This window comes from Sander lucioperca, chromosome 4 (genome assembly GCF_008315115.2).
Source record: "Sander lucioperca isolate FBNREF2018 chromosome 4, SLUC_FBN_1.2, whole genome shotgun sequence".
NCBI classification, from domain to species: Eukaryota; Metazoa; Chordata; class Actinopteri; order Perciformes; family Percidae; genus Sander; species Sander lucioperca.
In genome coordinates, this window is record NC_050176.1 from 26,331,192 (window position 1) to 26,353,371 (window position 22,180).

At 39.0% G+C, this 22,180-nt stretch overlaps 3 protein-coding genes across 8 annotated transcripts in view; 1 reads left to right on the top strand and 2 right to left on the bottom strand.

Annotated features, from left to right (window-relative positions):
* Window positions 1–438: 438 nt before the first annotated feature.
* smim14 (small integral membrane protein 14) lies at window positions 439–8,012 on the bottom strand. 3 transcript variants are annotated; one of them, XR_004896990.1, is made up of 6 exons: window positions 7,812–7,975; window positions 6,101–6,198; window positions 4,877–4,925; window positions 4,621–4,775; window positions 3,240–3,332; window positions 439–2,738 (listed from the first exon to the last, which is right to left on the bottom strand). XR_004896990.1 is itself a non-coding variant. In XM_031286043.2 (5 exons), exons 2-5 carry the CDS (start codon window positions 6,173–6,175, stop codon window positions 3,294–3,296), a joined length of 318 nt encoding a protein of 105 aa, XP_031141903.1. In that variant the 5' UTR covers window positions 6,176–6,198; window positions 7,924–8,012; the 3' UTR covers window positions 3,137–3,293. The 3 variants fall into 3 exon arrangements, 2 of the variants coding, with proteins under 2 accessions (XP_031141903.1, XP_031141902.1); XM_031286043.2 differs by lacking the exon at window positions 439–2,738 and having other exon boundaries at window positions 3,137–3,332; window positions 7,924–8,012; XM_031286042.2 differs by lacking the exon at window positions 439–2,738 and having other exon boundaries at window positions 3,138–3,332.
* Window positions 8,013–9,601: 1,589 nt separating this feature from the next.
* On the top strand, window positions 9,602–16,995 carry ube2kb (ubiquitin-conjugating enzyme E2Kb (UBC1 homolog, yeast)). Its single transcript, XM_031285738.2, is given in 8 exon segments — window positions 9,602–9,631; window positions 9,633–9,722; window positions 11,206–11,299; window positions 11,400–11,458; window positions 13,387–13,469; window positions 13,584–13,683; window positions 13,777–13,905; window positions 14,567–16,995. Coding segments are annotated over 8 exon segments (645 nt in total). The 5' UTR covers window positions 9,602–9,616; the 3' UTR covers window positions 14,642–16,995.
* A 79-nt stretch (window positions 16,996–17,074) lies between these two features.
* pds5a (PDS5 cohesin associated factor A) overlaps window positions 17,075–22,180 on the bottom strand; it is a 31,479-nt gene continuing 26,373 nt past the window's right edge. For 2 of the 4 annotated variants that reach the window (XM_031285735.2, XM_031285736.2), the window contains exons 26-34: window positions 21,417–21,531; window positions 21,069–21,201; window positions 20,597–20,716; window positions 20,366–20,428; window positions 19,814–19,962; window positions 19,643–19,730; window positions 19,284–19,549; window positions 18,775–19,072; window positions 18,196–18,234 (exon numbers count right to left, since the gene is read on the bottom strand). In XM_031285735.2, the coding sequence (XP_031141595.1) occupies window positions 18,196–18,234; window positions 18,775–19,072; window positions 19,284–19,549; window positions 19,643–19,730; window positions 19,814–19,962; window positions 20,366–20,428; window positions 20,597–20,716; window positions 21,069–21,201; window positions 21,417–21,531 (1,271 nt within the window). Of the gene's footprint in view, window positions 18,235–18,774; window positions 19,073–19,283; window positions 19,550–19,642; window positions 19,731–19,813; window positions 19,963–20,365; window positions 20,429–20,596; window positions 20,717–21,068; window positions 21,202–21,416; window positions 21,532–22,180 lie in introns of all 4 variants that reach the window. The other 2 variants (XM_031285734.2, XM_031285737.2) reach the window with 2 other exon arrangements.

The window sequence follows — 22,180 nt, forward strand, 5'->3', positions numbered from 1 at the left end:
CAATCGAGGTGCTTGCTCACATAGAAAATTAGTTAACGGATTTTCCATAAAACTATTTATATACTGTAAAAATAGAAGAACTAAAATCCGATATGAAGAGGTGTGTCCTGTGTGTTGCATTTTGGTATTACATATGAGTCACATTACATGGAAGTTACCATTACATGGAAATTATCTTAAATTCTTCATAAAAATGTTTATATAAATAAAAATAACATGTAAACAGAATTGTAATGTTGCTGGGCAAGTGCAGTTTCACATAACAAAGCTTCATAAGATCATCACAAGTTTTGCATTTAAAGTCTTTATTTTCAAAGCCTCACATTTTTGATATATATATATATATATATATATATATATATATAAAATATATAGAAAATATATATGCCTTAGTGAATGCAGGAATGCACAAGCTTAAAACAAAACACAGCCAGGCAGTAAGATTGAATTATTTTATTTTTTTGTTTTGTTATAGGAAAAGTGCATAGTTGAAGCCCTTTTTCTTTTAGACAAATAGTGCATATCAAGGTCTCCTGTGGTACCAGATAGTTCACTTGTTCATCTCAACAATCTAGCGTGGCTTCCCCCTTACTTATATACAACTATGGTTTCACTTAACTGTTTCCTTCCTTATATATCCTCCCTGCCATCCCCCAAGCAAGTCTAGAAAGAAATATTTAGAGGACATTCACTGATATGGCAATTAAGAGCTAGCCACTGAAGACTGTTGGGATGAACTCAGCCCAAAGTTGTTACAGATCATATCCAGGTTCTGAACTCTTACACCATGTTCAAGAAAGACACATAACCATGTAATTTTCTGATATCATAAGTACCCTAGAACATAATCCAAGGCCAAGATACACTTCAATAGCCTTGTTGCCATGACAGGGGCACGACAAAGATATGGTCATTGACTGAAAAAAACGTAAACCCTCCACCATGTTCCGCTATCCAATAACCAACAATAGATGTACATATAAAAAAATACCACCTATTATAATGTTCCATTTTTCTTGAGATTGTATCAAAGGGTAGATTCTCTTCTATAACTTTGAGGCTGTAGTTTGTGGTGCTGTTGAAATATCCACCCACATTTACATACATAGTTAAGGAACAAAAGGCATTCACCACTATAATGTTCTGCATTAGAGGTTTCTATTTTTCTGTTTACTAATTACACCTCTGGTGTAAACCCCGGAAATGAGACATGACAAAAACTTCCACTGCAGATCATTTCCTTGTCTTCTTATCTCAAATTAAAAAAAGAAATGAGCTCAACTATAGCTGTTCTTTCTCAAGAAGCTGTTCTCTAAATTTGCATTGAGACCAAAACTTTAAATTCGCATTTGGCACTGTTTGAAAACGCACCCTTTCTTGCTCCTTTCCTTTAAAATGGTTTGAAGTTGCAGAAGTAGAAACTTTAGATTGCTCCCATTATTCACACACTGCTGCGATTCTCAGTAAGAAAAGAACAGACCCTCACCTCCACCTCATTTAGACAGCTGAATCAGTAAAACACACCTTCATAAGGAAACAACATATCACAACAAAAGTGCTAATAAAATATGATTATCTGCTACAAATTGAGTATACCATTCAGATTTGTATCTTTTAACTACAAAACAATTACAGTACACTGAATCATTTCAATATGATTAAATGCTTGCGCTGAGTATATTGTTTTACAATGACCACATGTAATACACCCTATATGTATGCTTGCAATTCAGTTCATTTCAACTATGGGATACAAGTTTGAAGCGTGAGCATTTAACTGTCAGATAAACAGACCCATAAGGTCTGTCACTGCGGTCTTAAATCACTTATACTACAGTAACCAACAGTTACTTAAAACGACAGACATGTTCAAATCAGACTATTTGCTGGAGTATGTAATCGATATAAAGGACTGGCTGTAAACATAAGATGAAATCACTGCATTAAAATCAATATGCCATGTTATTGTAATTCTAATTTATTTAATTAATTACATTGCTGGTTTAAATATGTTATTAAAAGATGTGGTATGACATCATTACTGGCACCGTTTAGAGCTGTAACTTTGGAAAGAGAGGAATGTTTCGGAGAGTCCGAAGAACCCGCCACCCTTCATCATTACTCAGCAAGAACTCGAACAACAATATAACTAATACTCCTTTTTCCACCAACACATGCGACACATTTCTTCATTTTGGGTTCATGTAACTGCCGACCAGTCAGCACCAGGGCTCAGATCGGGGTTTCACAACAATGCCACGCCTTCTCATTAAAGACTTGGTGAATACCATGTACTGCTATATCAACATGCTGATCTTGTCGGCCAATATTATCAGTCAAAATGGGATGTCTGCAGATATACGAAACAACATTTTTTTATAACTTTCATTCAAGTTTTGTATTTGTGGAAAAAATGTCTTTCCATGTATGGTTATTAAATTTCCCACAAACGTTTCTGATTTTTTCACTGTAAAATATCCTGCCTCAATCTTTATCTTTGTCAAAAATAACCAATACTTGCCCAAATGTTGAATGTTTATGTAAAAATTAAAATAAAAAAAAAATGTTTTATAACTTTGAAATAGCATAATTAGGGCTCATTAATCCAGCAGCAGTTGAATTATAGAAACAAGAATAATAGACAGATCTACCCCAAAACACAATGGCATTAAAATAGGAGTAAAGCTAAAGATATTTGAATTAAGGGGAGATGGCGCTGTCCTGGTCACAGTCACTGTCTAAAGCTTGATTTATGGTTCTGGGTAGGCTCCACGCAGATCTTTCGCCGTAGCCTATGTAAGTGGCCTGATGTTTATACTTGTGCGCTGGTGTGTGCGTCGAGCCGGCATGTGTGTGTGTGTGTGTGTGTGTGGGGAGTGTGTGGTAGAACGAGAGAGAAGTGAGAGAGTGACGCCAATTAGCTTCTGAGCGAGTACTGACTCTAGAGTCATAGTGAGAGAAACAAAGTGTCTCCCCTGTGCTTTCTGACCAAGGTGGGAAATCTGTAGCAGGAAAAGTTAACCCTCTCCTTGATTTCATGTTGTTTATGGAGAAGGCGAACCAGGAAATGAGTAGGGGGAAATGCAACGCTACAAAGCCACGGCCGAGCGACGTACGTCGCTGCGACGTGTAGTTACATTTTTCGAGAGGTGCACGTCAGGCTACGGCGTAGGTTTGTGTCTTCACGTACCTACGTACGTAGCAACGGCGTAGATTTTACGCAGAAGTATAAATCAAGCTTCATTGTGCAGCTCCAGTCAGAGCAGGTGAGTGAGTGCTGCTACTCTCCACTGCTAGTCAATAGGGGGTGCTGGAGGCTCTCTTCCATCGCTCTGCAAAACAAGACAAGAAAAAATATAGTCTTTACCATAGAAAAAAAGTAAACAGTGTTGATGATGTTATCAATAACCACATCCTGAAACCAATAACGTGATATTATTATTAGTAATAATCACAATAATAATAGGTGAGCTTAAAATGTGGACAAACAAGACATAATCAAATGTTTATCTGGTTGTGTACAGCTGAGTCCCTGTTAAAATACAGCTCCAGTTCACATCACATAAACATTTAGTTTATGGTTTCTAATTTTTTTTCAACAAATATTTACCTGATGTAACGCTAGTTATTGTTGTTGCGCTAACTATTACCTCATCGTTATTACATACAAGTACTTTCGGAACGTGGAAAGAGTAAGCGCACGGAGACAGCTTCAACTGTGTAACTTCGTCCACTTTTACTGACACTCCCCAAGCGCCAACCTAACTGTTACTGAATTACAGGCAGGGTACAACATGTTAGATAGCTCCCTTGTTAACTCAAGGAACAGAATACACTATGAAGCTACAATTAATGGAAATATGTGACTTATTTCAGTAACCCTAAAAAGGTCATCTGTTAACTAAATATTCACAAAATAAATCTCATCTTACACTCAAAACTCAAACATAGCAACAGTATGAATGACTTCTGCATTTGGTTAGACGGTTGCTTGCTGTGTCTTGGCTAGCACAGAAAAAAAAAAAAAATTATTGAAACCAATTCAAAAATACACACTGCCCTACAAAACCAGAGCTCCCAAACTATAATTATATTAAACAAACCAACAACTGTTGATACAATAATGTAGCAGCCTGCCTCTGGTATAAAATACACAAAGAGAATTTCTGGTGTTTAACTTGAACCAATAGGCATTTTATGGAAGAGATATTGACATGTTACAGTGAAAGGTTTTCATCTAATGGGGACTAAATTTTATTTCAGTAAATCACCACAAAGGCAAATTGTGTCTTATTCAGTATCTTTCTTCTATGTTGTGATTCATTGTCCACTTTGTGGTAAATTGTCATGGTAAACGAAGGCAGAGCAGTACTGAACCTACACCTACAAAATGTCATTGTTATGTGGCCGGGTTGGCTCAGTCGGTAGAGCAGAGGCGCACATATACATAGAGGTTTATGCCTCGACGCAGAGGTCCAGGGTTCGAGTCCGACCTGTGACGATTTCCTACATGTCTTCCCCCTCTCTCTCTCCCTTTTCTCACCTAGCTGTCCTGTCCATTAAAGGTGGAAAAGCCCACAAAAAAAAAAGTTGTGTAGGCTGAGTGTGATCAATACTGACATTGTGGGGTCCAGTAGGTTTGCCTGTGGGACGGGAACCCCTGAGACTGGATGGGCGCAACAGGAACAGGAGCAGAGCCAGCACCGCCCATCCCATCAGAACCATGGGGAGGGTCAGGTCACCTCCTCCGCTGACTGGTCCACTGGGACCTGGCACTGAAAACAAACGCATATTTGCACTTTACGCATGTAACCTACACTAATGTTTCTGATTCGAGAACATAATATAACACATGAAATGATGAAAAAATACATACATTCCTGAGGGCAGTCTGTGTCTGTGCAGTAGGACTGAGATTGCCTGAGCTGAAAGAGAAATTACAGGAGGAACAAAGTAGATTTAAAAAGGGGATGTACTCAACATTCAGAACATTAATATAGCAGCAAACGTATATTTTTTATGTAAAGACATAGTGGAGTAATGGGGTCCTGAGCAGAGATTGAAATCACACTCCCTCTGTGTGTGTTGTAATCCGAACTTCTCTGTCCTTTATATTGATAGTCTGTCTGGCCTCGCATGCATTTTAGTGCATGTGGCTGTGAAAAAACAGTTATTTCACGTATTGAGGAAATGGTCTGTGAGAGCCATGTAGAGGTATTCCCAGCCCGCTGTCCCCCCCCCCCCAGTATTTCGAGTACAGCCCCTTTAATACAAAGAGAATATGACTTATTTACTCTCGTGTCCACTGCTCTCTTTCATCTAGGAAGAGAGAAAATACAGGAAGTCTAAACACTCTGCTAACACTCCGCTAATAAAACATAAACTTTAAGAGTTCCTTGTTACATTAGGCATACAGACAAATGACCCACTGCAGTTTACTGTTTTCCAACAGCACATATTCATATGTGGATGGTGCCTGTCTCCTAAAATATACTGTACAGTTCTAAATGGCTAACCTGTGTAAATTCTTATAGTTTTTTGGACAACACCCTTTTCTGCTGCACGACAATCACAAACCCCGAGGGTGGTTTTAAGCTCTGAGCCAACTGCAGCTCGCCATGCAAGTTACACCTGTGCACAAAGAGCCAATGAGGTCACCGGGAAACTGACAACATAATTACAAGCTTTATTCTTTCTTTAAAAGTAGTTTCTCTCAATAATTTTGACCTCATCTTTTTCAACACACCTTCCATCAAGAAGAGTCGGAGAATATTTACAAGAACAATGCAAACGTGACAGCACACAATGCAACAGAATGAAACGTCTCTGTGTGGCAGAACTGAGAGGCTCTCAAGATAAACACTGAGCAGGAACCAGGATATGTTGGCTCATGTTCAGTCGGCAGCTTTTCATTTCCTTCTCTCTGGCTGAGACTTTCATTTACTTACTAGTTGTTTATAACATTAATCTCTTTGCCTCCGTTCTCTCAACTTTGGCAGGAGATATTTTTACTTCCCACTGCATACTTGGAATATTTTGACCTGTCCCCTCTGTTATAGGTCTGACTTATCAATCACACTTACTCAGTTCCATGACTTACCAGGTTGATTAGGCGCCTCATAGCATACTCATGGGTGCAGATGCACTCACAAGGGTCAAAACCTCCCTCTGCCATTTCTCACCAGATGGTGTCCACCCCTGGAACAAAATGAAAGTACAGTATGCAACTAAGACGTACATTTACAAGTGAAGGAAACCTAATGCTCCCTCTTGTCAGCGCTATGCTCTATTGTTGTTTCACAGGCACACAGATTAGAGGGAGGAGACTGCTCAGTTAACGACAGTCAGCAGACTCTGTGGCTGTATTATCCTCCTGCATGTAATGTAGGTCTTTGTCAACAGTGACGGCTGTTTTCTCTGTATTTATATTTGCATATTCAAAGCAAATGCCCCATATGCTGCCAGGTAAAAGTTTTTAAACACTACATGTTATTGCTTTTTTTCGCTGCAGCGATGTAACTTCACAGTAAAGCTAGTGAAAAAAATAAAAAGTGAAGTGAGAAATGAGTGAGACATTATTTTATTGAAAAAAAAAACTCTAATTTGAGCTTTATTAACAACATACTGGATTATTTTTTATGAGTTGATTCTGGTGCCGTCCATGCATTTCTGAAATGTAAAGTCTGAACTGATTTACCTTTACCACCTATCATGACGGGAGGCTGGTGTCAGCTCAAGATGAAGTGAAAGCAAGCAATTATTACTCTGAGGAATAAAGATGGTTTTGCAGAATTTGCCAACAAAAACTTATTATCCTCTATCATACTGATGGAATACTGTCAAATGCACAGATGTCTGCAACAGGTGCCTAATCAACGTTATCTGGGTCTACACCACTATACTGCATTTTTGAGACAGATAACAACATTGATATTTGGTTGACTGAATTTCTCTCCCTTTCTTTGTCATCATTTTTTTTTTTTAAATAATAGTGACCAGGATATGTTTAAATACAGAGTTGAAAATAATAATAATTTGTGTTTAATGTATGGTATGGTTATGGGTTTTGCATGGGCTTTGCAGTTTTTGTCTTGGCATCTTATATTGTCTTTTTGCACATTATGTTGACTGGCTTGTTTTAGCCACCCCTTCCCAGACACTACACGTTACATCAGCAAACATCCTGAACTATATACCTGACCATTGCACTTGCACATATTATATATGCTGAACTTTTGCACATTCCCTCAACATTTTTTCCCACCCTGCACAAAACCATACCGCGTTCTACAAGGGTTGATATTTGTTTTTAAAATGATTTACACATACATTTTGTGTCTTTCTCAATAAAAAAAAAAAGATTAAAAAAAAACATACATTTTCGTATTCTAAAACAGTTATATTGTACATATTTCTTAGGTTATCGTGTCTCGTATAAATTCTTTATTGTAATATAAATATATTTATGTACTCGTCTGTTGGAGTATTTTGCTTTGTTGATTTCCTTAACACGTTTATGTATCTAATCACCAAGGCAAATTCCTTGTAAGTGTTACTTAGCTACTTGGCAATAAATCTTATTTCGATTTTGATTCTGAAATCCATTCAAGGGCAGCTACCATCACTTTTTATTAACCAACCCCTTGAACCCCCTTTGCTTGAACTAATTTAGCTAACGTTCGACTAGCTCCTTGCTAACCTAGCCAGCCAACCCACAGAAAACTCACAGCGTTGTCTTTTTTCCGACTGTTAATAATGAACATATGATTAGAGACAGACGTGACAGCAAATGGCTTTAAAACACGACTTACTTGAGCTGTGTAGATGTTGAGAAACAGTTAGATGTCTTTAGAGGGCCTGGGCTGCACCGCTGCAGCACTTGTTCCCCACAGAAACCATTAAATTGCAGACATGTCAACCTACCGTCTGTGTTTTGTTTGGTGAACGTGAGTCAACGGAGCCAACCTTCTTCACGACAGACATCCGGGAACTGGGGGGGAGGGGGCTGTAGACACGCACAGTGCGATTTAAACGCCTCTTATTGGTTCAGACCTTTAATGGGTGGCCCTTTGAGCCAATCACACTAGGAAACGACAGAAACGACTGGATAGTAAACAAACAGTCCGGCTGCCTATCATCATACAGAGGCAGATGAACCAAGCTACAACATCTGTACAGTTGTGTAACCAAATATACAGTGCTGGAATGTAACTCAAATACTGTACTTAAAAAGTACAATACCTTAACATTGTACTTGAATATTTCCGTTTAAAGCTACTTTCCACCATATACAAAAAATCTGGTAATCCATCAATATATTTATTTTCCGATGATATAATATATTAAAATATAACACTAAGAGGGGCCATTCTGCTGCATAACTTATATTTTAACTTTGATTTTGAATGCAGGACTATTACTTGTAACAGATTCTTTTTTCATCATAGCATTGCTATTTTTACTTTGGTTAAATATACTTATTCCGCCACTGTACCAATATATAATAAGATAATAAGATTTTTTTTTACTAAGAGTTTATTACATTAAACTTTAGTCACACATTTTGCCCATCAGCTGGCTGTAATTACTTCATATTTATCTGATGGAATAGAAAACTAAGAATTAAAAGTAAGAAGTAGTAATAAAAGTAAAATAAAGTAATAAATTAAATTTAAATTTTAAATTTAAAATGTTACTTGAGTTAAAGTACAAAAGTATCATCAGCCTTTCAAAGTGTTTTTTTATATTATATTGTTGGATCATTATTACTGATACATAAATGTGTACGTAGCATTTTAATGTTGTATCTTGTCAAAAAGATAATTCTGTTGGTAGGTTGTATCATATTTTATAAACGTACTAGATGTTTTGTATGTAAAATCGGCAAAAAATACTAACTAGCTGTCAGATAAGTGAAGTGGAGTAAAAGGTTCAATAATACGTTGGGTAAATACGTGTCACTCTGTCAAGGGAGAACCTGACAACTTTTATTTCAGTACTTACACCCCACTTTATAAAATATGAAAGCAACTTAAATGGAAGTTGATATCTAAGCCATGAAAGCAGTTGAACTGTCAGTTGAAGTGTAAGTGATGAAAACAGCTGTACGTTCAGATGAAATTTGAAATGTCATTTGAGTGAAATTAAAAGCGCCAGAGACAGATGACGTGTCAGCATATATGTAAGGAGTGATAGCAGTTAAAAAAAGGTGTTGAATCTGACAGCTTTCTTCCCTTAGCCAACTTTTAAGTTGTGCTCCATAATCCAAAAAACAAACAAAAAACTATGTAAAAAAAGTAAAATCCCCATGATACATCACAGTCAGATGTAAAATTCTGTAGGTGAATGACCAGTGCTAGAAATCCGATGTGTTCAGCACATGATGAGAAATGTCCTGAAGGCAAGTTTGAAAAGAAAATAACCACATGTAGCCTACCAGAGTGCATGAATAAAACTTCCAGTTTCTACTCCATTTAGCTGCACTGTGTGTGTGTGTGTGTGTGTGTGTGTGTGTGTGTGTGTGTGTGTGTGTGTGTGTGTGTGTGTGTGAGAGAGAGAGAGAGAGAGAGAGAGAGAGAGAGAGAGAGAGAGAGAGAGAGAGAGAGAGAGGCCCCGGATGTGGCCTCAAGGCAGGCAGCAGCAGTTCAGCAGACACAGCCATGGCTAACATCGCGGTCCAAAGGATCAAGCGGGAGTTCAAAGAAGTTCTCAAAAGCGAAGAGGTGCGGTAACGTTGCTGGCTATTTTCTTTATTTCGATTCATTTCCTTGTTGTTACTGTTTCAACTTAATTTAAATGTAAAGTGTCTGTAGCCGCTGTGACAGACACCAACATGATCTAACGTCAGGTCCCAGTCCTGTGTTGCAGCAGGTCAGGCCTTCACGTTAAACAGCAGAACTTTAGCTAGCTTTAGCTTGATGTCAGTGTCTGATCCGACCTCTCCTGTTGTATCAGGTGGGTGTGTTCAGGAAACACCGGGGATTCAGCTTTTTTTAACTGACAGGCCCTCTGTTTCTAACAAACAATACTGCATACCTTTGGGTAATTAGCTACATAACTAAAATAGCACTCGCCTCATACAAGGTACGGTAACGTTAAGGCTAGCTAGGTGTTTACTAACCTGAACTAGCTAGTTACTGACATTCGGGGTTAGCAGCTTTTAGCTTGCTCGTTGTTTTGACATCTCATTCACTGCTAGCCTGCTAGCTAGCCTGTGGTGTTATGATACAACGTTCACCAACTTATCACAATTATTAAACATTAATCAACTGTTGGTTTCAAGAGGGAAGGGTTACGGTCATTTTAAAGTGTGTATTTTGTCATGCTGCTACCTGCCAAGTCTTGTTATTGTGGGTTTGTAGTTATGACAACTTTTGCTAGCTTAGCTCTAGTGGCAAGCTATCTATTTTGCTCCTGTGGAACAAACCGATTTAGATTTTTGTAAAATCCCAGTTGTTGTGCCTTTAACAGCCAGCATTTGTTTGACACATTTAATCCTCATAGAGCAATTTGTTTACGTGTGTATTCATATGTATGTACCTGTGTTATATATATATATATATATATATATATATATATATATAAATAATATAAACTCATATCTGTACATAGTAGTAAAATGTTTACCTTGTTCTGCTTTGTTGTGCTTGTTTTTAGCAGAATTTCTATGTGTACATTCACAGCAATAAAAAGCAAGAGTCAAATTCCCTGTATGTGTTCACACTTGGACATTAAAGCTGATTCTGATTTGTTTGTAAATGTATGTGGTTTCATACTTGACAGAGACATGTCAAGACACAGGCTGAGAGCTGTGATTCCTTGAAACACTAGGGCAGGGGTCACCAACACGGTGCCCGCGGGCACCAGGTAGCCCCCAAGGACCACATGAGTAGCCCTCAGGCCTGTTCTAAAAATGAAAATTGAATATTGACATTATCTGTTTCCCACCTTGTTAAGTCATTGTTGATAATTATTGTGAGAAGTCATTAATGTAATCAGTGTCTTCACATAGATGAGTATCATTAATCATTAATAATCATATATAACTAAAGGCAAACTGAGCAAATTTGTTATTTCAGAAGAGTGTATCAAACTGGTAGCCCTTCGTATGACTCGGTACCCATGAAGTAGCTCAGTTTCAAAAAGGTTGGTGACCCCTGCACTAGGGTAACTCATTGTGTCCCTCTCATTTGTTCCAACCCATAGACAAGTAAAAACCAGATAAAAGTAGATTTGGTGGATGAGAACTTCACAGAGCTGAGGGGGGAGATAGCAGGTCCTCCAGATACACCATATGAAGGTATTGTCACAGACCTGCATTCCACTTATACTGACATAATATTTGTTACAAGACTTTAATGTTATGATTTCTTATGCTGTTGTTTTCCTTTCTTTCCAAGGTGGCAGATATCAGCTTGAAATAAAAATCCCAGAAACCTATCCTTTTAACCCGCCAAAGGTATGTGCTTTAGTTGTTCCCATCTGTTACGTGCTGCATGTCCTTTACCTCTCTCTCTCTCTCTCTCTCTCTCTCTCTCTCTCTCTCTCTCTCTCTCTCTCTCTCTCTCTCTCTCTCTCTCTCTCTCTCTCTCTCTCTCTCTCTCTCTCTCTCGGGCATTTACATATACTATTATGTCTGCTCGATTATGGCAGAATTATTTTGGTCAATGTTGAGATTATGATTATTTAACACGACTACTCTCTACTCTGCTACTTCGGAAACATCATGCATTTACTGAACTTTAAAAAAAAAATAAAAAAATCAGTGGATCTTCTTGAACTTATTTAAAAATATATATAAATAAATAACTGCTATATATATATATATATATATATATATATATATATATATATATATATATATATTAAATATACAAAAATAAATTAGACTAAAATAAACTGGATCAAGTATGTTGTAGTGCACTGCCAAAACCCACTGAAAACTCAAAACATACATTCAACAGTTTTGGTAAACTGTAATTAACATATTCCAGTCAGTAACTCAGCGAAAACAGGCGAAAGCATCCTGCTGTAAAGAAAAGAGTGCGCTGGATTTATAACATAAGACGGAACAAGAGCATCATTGTGACGAAGCGGAATGTGGCACAATAATTGTTTATCGCGATTATCTTGTTTTCATAACCGTTGAAAGCCAAAATCGTAATTGAAAATAACATTTGATTAACTGCCCAGTCCTAATGAACACTGTCATCCTGGTTAGCATCATAGTTTTGGAGTAAACATATTCTCTTCATGTTGAAAATTCTTCTTCAATCAAGTTCTCTTACATTCATAAAGTAAATTAAATGGCTACTGTTTCACAGTACTGTGCAGGGTCTGAAATTAACACTAACACTAACCAAATGTGAGGGCGGGCTAACCACACAAACACATAAACATTGGCGCATACACCAGCCACTACCTTCTGTTTACTGATAGCTAGTGTTTAACTCAGGCTAATTAATTAGCTAGTAAGGTGCGATTTTCTTTTTTTTTTTTTGTGGCAGCCAGCCTTCCAAAAGAAAGTACAGGAAACGGAGTCTCATTTCACCTGTCCGGGAGGCTCTGACACACTTTCCACACTCCGTGTCGGCGGACAGCTGTAGGCTTGTACCGGTGTTGATGTTTTGTGCATTGTCGGACACATGCAGCCACTATCCTGAAACCGCTTGCAGGACTGACACAAGTCCACAACGGCCCGCGGTGTGTATGTCCGAGCTGTCTCCAGCGCCTCCACCTGCAGGTTGTCAGCTGTGTGTCTGCCTGGTATACTCTCGGACGGCCGATTTAACTCGCCGGTCCTCATCAATATAGTTTCATGTATCACGTAGCTCTCCACAAGCAGAAAAAGAGAGAAGCTTAAAACGCAACTTGCGATGTGATCTGGACGGGAAGGATAACTCTGGAAGTTGGAAGGGGTGTGTCGCGATTCTGCCTTCTCACAGCGCGACACAGGTTCGTGGATCTGAGTATTCGGTTTCATATCGCATATCGTTACAGCCCTAGGTGACAGACATAAAATCATCCATCACAGTAATTGTACATTGCAATATTGATATATATGGTGATATAATAAGAGAGGAATGTCTGTTTTTGGCTTCTTCAGTGAATTAAATACCTGACGAATTAAGTATTTTGTCATATTGATGCAAGTTGTATAACAAATCCAATATTGCCATAAAGCAGTTCTGCCAGAGATGGTAAAGTGACAAACGGTATGACAAAATGTACCTAAATATGATTTTTCTTCTAAAAAAAAAAAAAGGATCTCAAGACCAGGATACAAATGTGCATGTAAATGTACCCATTGTAACCTACACTTGCCCCCGTTTTCTCTGTATTCAAACCATTTTTATCCAGATAACCTCTCACACCTGTCTTTCTTAGGTGCGCTTTATTTCTAAGATCTGGCACCCTAATATCAGTTCTGTGACAGGAGCAATATGTCTGGACATTTTAAAAGACCAGTGGTGAGTGAGATGTACTTGAACCTTGTGAACTACCATACCCAATGTTCCAGTGTGTCTCCTCCATCTCAAACACCCTCCGTTTATCTGCTCCAACTTTGAATGTGTCTCCCCCAGGGCAGCTGCTATGACCCTGCGGACGGTGCTGTTGTCTCTACAGGCTCTCCTCGCTGCAGCAGAACCAGATGATCCACAGGATGCAGTAGTAGCAAACCAGGTGAGAAAGGTGTCTGAATCTCTCTCTCTTCAGTCACTGTTTGCTGAATCCTTTTATGTTTGACCTCACTGATCTTTGTCTCTGCATCCTCAGTACAAGCAGAACCCAGAAATGTTCAAACAGACGGCAAGGCTGTGGTCTCACGTCTATGCAGGCGCTCCTATCTCCAGTCCCGACTACACACGCAAAATAGACAAACTCTGTGCCATGGGCTTTGATAAGGTCAGAACCACTGCCTGTTGTTTATGTACCATAACATTTATATATTGAACAAAGCATGGTGTTTTGGGGTGGGATTATTTCATAGTTAATCGAAAGTCCGAAAATGAATAGGCAACAATTCTGATAATTGTTTGAGGCCATTTTCTTGTTTCCAGCTCCTTGAATGTAAATATTTTTTATAATAGTTTTTTTTTAGTCGTCTGTGTTAATACACTGAATATCTTGAGGTTTTGGATGGTTGGTCAGACGAAACGGCACATTTGAATATGTAACCTTGGACGCAGGGAACTTCTGATTAGCATTTTTTTTTTTATTAGTGTATTTCTACTTTTTATAGACTAAACAGAAATAGATTGTTGTTAATCAATAATGGAAGTAGTCAGAATTGTAAGTTGCTGCCTTATTGCATGTTTGTCAGGGGTTGTGTAGTCTCACTGTAGTAATGTCAAAGGATTTACTCTTAACAAGGCACAATTTATTCAAACAGAATTACCATGGAAATAATGTATTTCATTTTAGTTTTCTGAAAAAAGCTGCTCAAAGGGTTGACATATTTGATGTTCATAATAGTTCATACTTTAAAATCATTTGGTTTTTATGAACTTGATGTTGCAAATGACACACGCATTACAATACTGTTTTAATCCTCCTCCGCATACAGAATGCAGTAATAGCGGCCTTGTCTTCAAAATCCTGGGACGTGGAAACGGCGACAGAGTTGCTCCTCAGCAACTGAAACGCAGCCAGGTGTGAGGATCCCAAACTCCCTTCATCATAGCATCAGTTCCTCCCTGGCATCCATTCCACCACTGCCTTCTGTTACACAGACAACACCCCCCCCCCCTCCCCCCCCACCCATTCGCCACAGCAGTCTGAGCCTTCTTTTATAACAAGTTTGTTTGCTACAAACTCAACAGCAGTAGCGCCGCAATCGCCAATATGCACAACACCCCGTTGCCTGTCTGACCCCATCTGTCCATTACGCTGTCTTTTCTTCCACTAACTCAAACTGTGTGTCCTTGTAATAAGCCACCAAAAGCTTTCAATCATTCATCTTGTCTTCTATGCTCTTTATTCATATTGGCTCTGAAACTTTTTTCTTTTTTTTTCACAAATTTCTGTTCCTAATATTGCAAAGAATCAAATAACTGCCATTTCCTGGTAGATTGTCCAGAGTGAAATGTGAAGGAAATCTGCATACAGCTCTCTCAGTAAATCCCCATTTACTCCCTGCTACAACCAGTTAGACCTTATGTCAGATTATTCTCTTTTATGGACATTTAATACTATAAAGGTCTAGCTGGATTAAATTTACTCGACTGGATAGTGTTCTGCAATGAACAGTGTAATGGATTGTTCCTGAACAGTTTATCATAGACGCTTCAGTCACCTGCAGAGTTTTTCTCATCTGCAGAATTAGAAAAGATTACTCAAACATCCTCAAACATCTTCACAGAAGACAAAAAAGGTATCTGTAAATAGATGTGTGTACATTTGAAAATACAATGGGATTACACTTTGCTTTTCTTACATGGCATTGTAAAACAAATTATTTTAAATATAAACTATGCCTAGTTTACAATTATATGGAGATGTTTTTTTTTTTTTAAATGCTTTTGTGATCCATGAGAAATCCCTCTGAAATCCCTGTTTTCTTTTTAAGATTGTTGTTTAGGGATGACACAGCCAAAATCCTGGCCCTAATGGGACAGGAGGTGACAGCCAGCTCAGGCCCTTACATGCAGCCTTTTCTGCTACACCACAATCCAACCTTTTCTTATCCTTGCATGTTCTATGCTGCCTTTTATTTTATTTGGCCAAATGATGTGGTGATGGAGGGGCGGGGGGTGTTTGTTCGGTTCAATCTCCCTTCGCGAGACTCTTTCTAGTTTGTGGAAAGAGAGACAGACACCTGGAGGCGCTGCTCGGCAAGCCACTTAAGCACAGTTTGGCATGATATCTGTAGTGAACCGAAGCCTTTTCTGTTGAGTATGTGGCTGGAAAAATAGTCTCTTCTGCTCTGAACAGATCCACCTGGCACCAACAGGGGACACACCTCAAGAAGAAATGAGTGATTCTGAATGTCATTAAGGATTTTGAGTTCGAAATGCTGTGGTTTTTCTTTTTCTTTTACTGATTTCAGAGCAATCATTCTCAACCATAGGCACGTTACTTTCAACCACTGGTTAAGGGATCTGCTCACCCTCTCAGTCCTGATGTTGATCATTAAGAGGGGGAGCTTTATCAGAATCCCTGATCCAATCCAGCAGTACGCAATCAAAACTTAGAGGGGTATAGGTGACTTCCTATATTACCAAACATGCTTTACTAAACAGCCAAATAAAATACTCAGAGGTTGTCTATGAACGATGTCTAATGAGTAGTAAGAGGCTGGAACTCCTCTGAAGCAGATAGCAGGCCTGCACAGTGTTTTGATTTGAGGTACACAGACTAAAGAAATGCTTCATATATAGAGAAGTGGGGTGTTGATGAATCCTTACACATGGCCTTTAAAATAAATAAATATCTTCCTTTTGCTTGGCCTCCAGCTCAGTTGCTACCAACACTGGCATATTACTAGCCTGACAAGCCAGACCCACATCCAAGATGTTGGCTGCAAATTACATTTGCTGCCGCTAGGGTGCGTCTAGATTTCTAGGCTAGCATATTACAGTATTACACGGAGTTATCGTGCACATTCTCCACAGATGAAGTTTAACAGCCAGAGCCAAAAAAAAAAAAAAAGGGTTCATAGTCAAAGGTAGAAGGCTCACGCCATCTCCTTCACTTGTAAATAATCCAGTTCTTGATAAAGAGCCATCTCGTTATCACTGGAGTGCACCATTGATGGCTGGATCTATATTTTGTAAGAAAAATGAAAAGGAGGCCCCTCCTCCCCAGTGTTCTATGTACAATGTTGCACGATGACGAAGCATAGAAAAAGGGGCTGTTGCATCTCAGTTTCTCCATTTGGATTGAGACTTATTTTCCTCTTTTGTTTCCTTGGAAGCGAGCATCAGCAGTATAAAAGCATGGTTATTTATTGTGACAGTGTCATGTTTCTTTGATTAAAAAAAAAGTGGAAAATCTTGTTTGCTTTTGTCAGGTCTTTTGGCTTCTGAAAACTACACTTCATAAACACGGTGATCAAGACAAATGCACTGCATGGTAACATCTAAAAGCATTTATTTTCTGGAAAAAAATTTAAATATGATCATGAGAATAGGCATACTTTAACTACATCGAAATTAAGTTGTCAACACAGCCCACAAGGTTTCCACTCACCCAATGCTTAAAAGCAGGATTTACCCAGCAAAATAACTGACAAAAGTACAAAAAAATATTTAATTGTAATAGATGAACAAAAACCTGAACACATACTTGTATAGTAATATATCATTTATGAATTCCAAAGGGAAGTATTGTTTCATACTTCAGCAGTAAAAAAAACAAAGGTAATTCAAACCCAGCTGGATTTCAAAGCCCCAGACCAGTCTCGGCGAGCTTGGAGCACAGTATCCAAACACAAATGTTTGACAGCTTAAATTTGTCCATTAACACGCTGGAAAAATCAAAAAGGCCTTTAAAACCATTACAGGTGGCAGTTAAAAGGCCACAGAGAGTTTCTACTGGGCTTTGTGATGCTATAATCAAGCTAAAGCATCTCAACATACCAAAGTTAGAAACCTAAACATACCAAAGTTTATAAAATTTTGGTGTCGGTACATCTGTTAAATGCACAAATCTTATGCTATGATGTTCCATATTACAGCCGTTTTCAGCAATTTTTCTGCAAACGGTCTTGGATATTAAAAAACGTTTAACTGCAATGGGTATTTACAAAATACAACTGTGTAAGTAAAACAGGTAAGCTCAAAATAAAAAAATATTGTGCAACAGAGACATAAGGAGGAAGAGGTCAGGAGACATACAGTAGGATTTTTCCCAGGGAATTTAATAAGCAACAATCAGAACCAGATTAAAATGTTTGTAAAATGTCCATCCTGTTTTTTTTTGTTTTTTTTTTTAAAAATGGCTCCACAAAAGAAGCAAAGAGCAACAAACACAAAGAAAAAAACATGTTTTTGGAGTAAGACCTACATACAATGAACTTCAAATCAAGACTATAAAGGTATTTAAAACCTTCTAGGATGTCAGTGGTTTGTGTCTGCATGTGTGTGTACATGTGTGTGTTTTAGGAAAGGTCCATAATGTGTCCAGGAAAGCTTTAGAGTCAGAGGAGCGTGTACGTAGGGTCGAGGAGCAATGAGGAAGAGTCTGGCCCGATCTCTACAGTCTTGATTTCACCTTCACCAGTTTCCTCTTTACCTGAAAGACAAAGTTTGGACTCAGTGTCAGCCCAGTTGACTCTTGGATCTTTTCCCCGGTCACAGACCCTAACCCTATTTTGTCCTTTTATTTTTCTAATTGAATGGTCTGCGTCCAAAGGAGTGAGAGCTGCTAACGAGCCGCAGCTCGGGCAAAGTAAAGCTGGCGTATTTTCACATCTTGATCTGTGAAATAAAGATTTATTTCGACCAAACCAGAGTTGGTGATTATTGGATCAGGTACATTTTATTTTGTTTCTGTCCCATTTGAATGAAGAAAAAAGCTAAGAGAGCTTAGCAAACTTGTCAATCGCGTGCAATGCATCCTAAGCAGAATAACTTGCATTCTCAGTCAATATAGCACACACTGGGGAATTTATTTCATCAATGGACTACAAATACCATCAGTACTGATTGGACATAAACATTAAAAAGGTGGCACATTTTCCCTTTAACAGACAAATTTGTTGTATTTGGGGAAAGACTGACATGGTAGAAAAGCAAGACCTGTTTAGAGACATCCTGGGCTAAACCAACTCACTGCCAGCCCACTGTTGGGCTCTCCCTGCCTGCCAGAAGGAACTCCTCTCCTTGTAGACTTGGTATCTCCCTGGCTAGATGTGTCGGACCAGGCTGCACAGCTGCTCTGCCCTTGCTTGAGGGGGTATCCCTCCCTGTCATTCCTGCCACAGATAACCCCCTCCGGGCTGGACTCCAGCTCTATCTCAGTTTCGCCCTCGCTGCCCAGGAGGAGGGCGACTGTCCCTACAGCTCTCCCTGTCTCCTCTTCAGGCTCCCACTTCCTCTCTTTTTCCTTCTCTGTGCTCACATACGACCACCTGAAGAGAAAACGGTTGACATCTGAAAGACGATGGGATTTTTGTGCAATCTCAGGGTTAGGTTTTCAGTGAAACGGACACAAACTGGGACTACAAAGTTAAACGCACCTCTGTCGAGTCTTTTCATCATTTATCTGCCAAACGATAATCTAAGCTACTAAGGTAAATACCATCTTAGGTTACTTTCTGCTGCACCCTTCCTGACTCTCACCTCTGTAAGTCAATCTGTCTCTTTGTCCCTTCGTCATTCTGCTGCTGCTGTTTTGACATCTTGATGTTGATTGACGCTGCCGATGAGTTGGGGTCAGCTGCTCTCTTCCTTCCTCTGCCAGCTCCACCTCCCGTTGCTGCTGCTGCTCCTTCCTTTTCAGCCGCTGCGGGGGCGGCAGCAGCAGCCGTTTTTGATGGACGGCCACGTCGTTTGACGGGCGACGCTTCTGTCTCGGCGTCAGGGGTCGCAATCTGACTTGGCTCCTCCTGAGAAAGACGGTGAGAAAAGCTCAGTCAAGATAACTCTCTTAATGTTGCAGTAAGTGTAGTTCCAGCTGACATCTGGTTGCCTCAGCTTACCTTCTTCCCCTCTTCATTCTTGATGACTGGGTTCTCGTTGTTTTCCTGCGTTTGGCTCTCTGACGACTCAGTGGCAGCATTGCTGTTACTACAAGACACGTTTAAAAAGTTGAAGAAAGCATTATTCTTGATGTGTGTGTGCGCGAGTGTGCGTAGTGAGTCTATATATACCTGTTCTTATTGATAGTTGAGGAGCTCAGCGGGGAGGAGTTGGTGCTGGGGTTACTGGTGTCTGACACTGTGGTGGTCTTGGTGAAAATCCTCCTCCCTGGTACCGTCAGAGGCTTGTTCACAGCTCCCAACACTGGAGCTGGTTTAGGCTGCTTAGAGAAAGGGTGGAGTTGTAGGGTGCAGTTAATGGTATTAGGCTGGTAAGCATTTGATAGTTTAGATCCCCGACAGTTGCGTGGCGTGTACAAATAATCAGTGATTACTCAGAGTTCAATAGATCACTCAATTTTCTCTGCTCCCCTTTGACTCTGACCCAAGCATCATACTCATATACTGAGAATACAAATATGTATAAACAGATGTTTCTAAACTAACAATAAAATGACAATGGTTTTTCGCCTACTTAGCTAAACAATAAAAAGCAAACAAGTGTTTACGTCATTATGTGTTCTGCCCCTCTGCCCTTCCTTCAAATTAAACTACACTCATTAGTGTTACGCATTATTACCTACAATGTGGATTGCTCAGTAAATTGGAGTGTTTTGGATTTACCTTTCCAGTGAGCAGCATTTGTCTCATCTCTGTCGACAGATACTCTTTATCATTTTTGAAGTCCTGTTGAAAGAAATCACAGCAGAAAACTTTGATTAGCATAAACTGCTAATCCACAAAGGTCATGATTTTGGCTTTAGTATTAAAAGAGTGTGCCCATATTTATTTACCACTGAGTGGATATAAGTCATTCTTAAGAAGTGTGTGTGTGTGTGTGTGTGTGTATATTGCCTTGTCCTGTATGATGAAGAACTTGGACGGTAGAACAGGGTCTTTCGGAGAGTCCAGGTGACATGCAGTGCTCTTGTTGGCGATAACGAAGAGAGCCACATCACAGACAATATACATCTTCTGTAACCAAGACAACAAGAGACACTGTTATGATTGTTTAATAATTAGGTGACTTGTCACAAAGAGCTCTTAGCTCATTGCTTTTGCGTCCTTGCTTTCTTTACAAAGAATGCCTCCTGATAATTTTAATCATTTTAAATCATTATGGACACCAGCTTGTTTTACTAACGACTATTACTCTTAAAGCTCCATGTTTAAGAACGAAAGAAAACGGTTTTGTTTCAAGTATAGCTATGCTATGTTAGCTATTTTTGAAATCTTGCACATTCTTGCATTCATTTCTGATGCTTTTTTGTTGTCGTTTGTTTGCCACATTGAGTAAGCGCCTGTGTGTGTGTGTGTGTGTGTGTACCTCATTGGCCTTTGCATCATCAAGGCACTGTGCATCCTTGGTCTGTTTGATGTTCTCTACCATCTTCCTTAGAAAGGCATGACTATTGTTCTCATTCTTGGTCATCAGCACTTCCAGCATGAACCACAGGCACCTACACACACAAGCACAATAAACATGCTGTATGGCACAGCTTCACTCATCACCACTTCTATCTTATTAGCATTATAAGTCAAGAGTATAAAATGTTCTCATAAACATAGAAAAATAAGCATAAAAAAAAGAAACATTCTCAGCTTTATCATCAAATTCAGGGATTATTCAGGGTTATGACATAAAACATACAAAATATAGTATGCCAACACTCACTCTTTGATGTCTTTGAGCTGTTCATATTCATGTGGTTTTGTGAAGTCTGGGTCGTGGGCCAGCAGGTGGATCATATAGGGAACGACATACTCGGGAAGGAGGGAGACAAGTTTATCTGTGGGAAGGGTGAGAGTAACTCATTTTAATGTCTATAAGGGTTTCCATCCGTCTGTTTTTATGCACTTTCAATTTACGAATAAAAAAAAAAAAAAAAGAAACTCAGTGGAAATATCTAGAAACTATAAAAAAAAATTGCAAAAAGGTTTTACACTGAGGTGGAAAAGTTGGTGTATTGACAAAAACAAATGAGACAAAGTGCAATGAAACAGACTTAATAATTGACGGCTAGGAAATGTGACTTAAACTTCCGCTCCACTAAACAGACAAAAAAATCAGATCAGTGTGGGGCGATGAGGAGGCCATAATCTTTCCTCAAATCAATACATGAAACAAACTTTAATGCCATATTACTGTCATGTATACCATATTGTTGACGTTCTTTTAGGGTTCCATTGCCTTTAAAAAAAAACAAAAAAAAAACAACAACAATGACATCATCTTGTTGCACCTTCTTTTTCTGCAATTGTTTAATGGCACCCGATTGGAAAATTAGCGCCACAAACTGTTCTATATCCGCCACCCAACTCCTAATATTTGCAAAACAGTATTGGATGGAAACAGGCATTAATTTGCATTTACTTTTGCAGATTTTCTGAAAATCTGTTAAAATTGGTGGTGATATTGGATGGAAACTTGGCTCATGT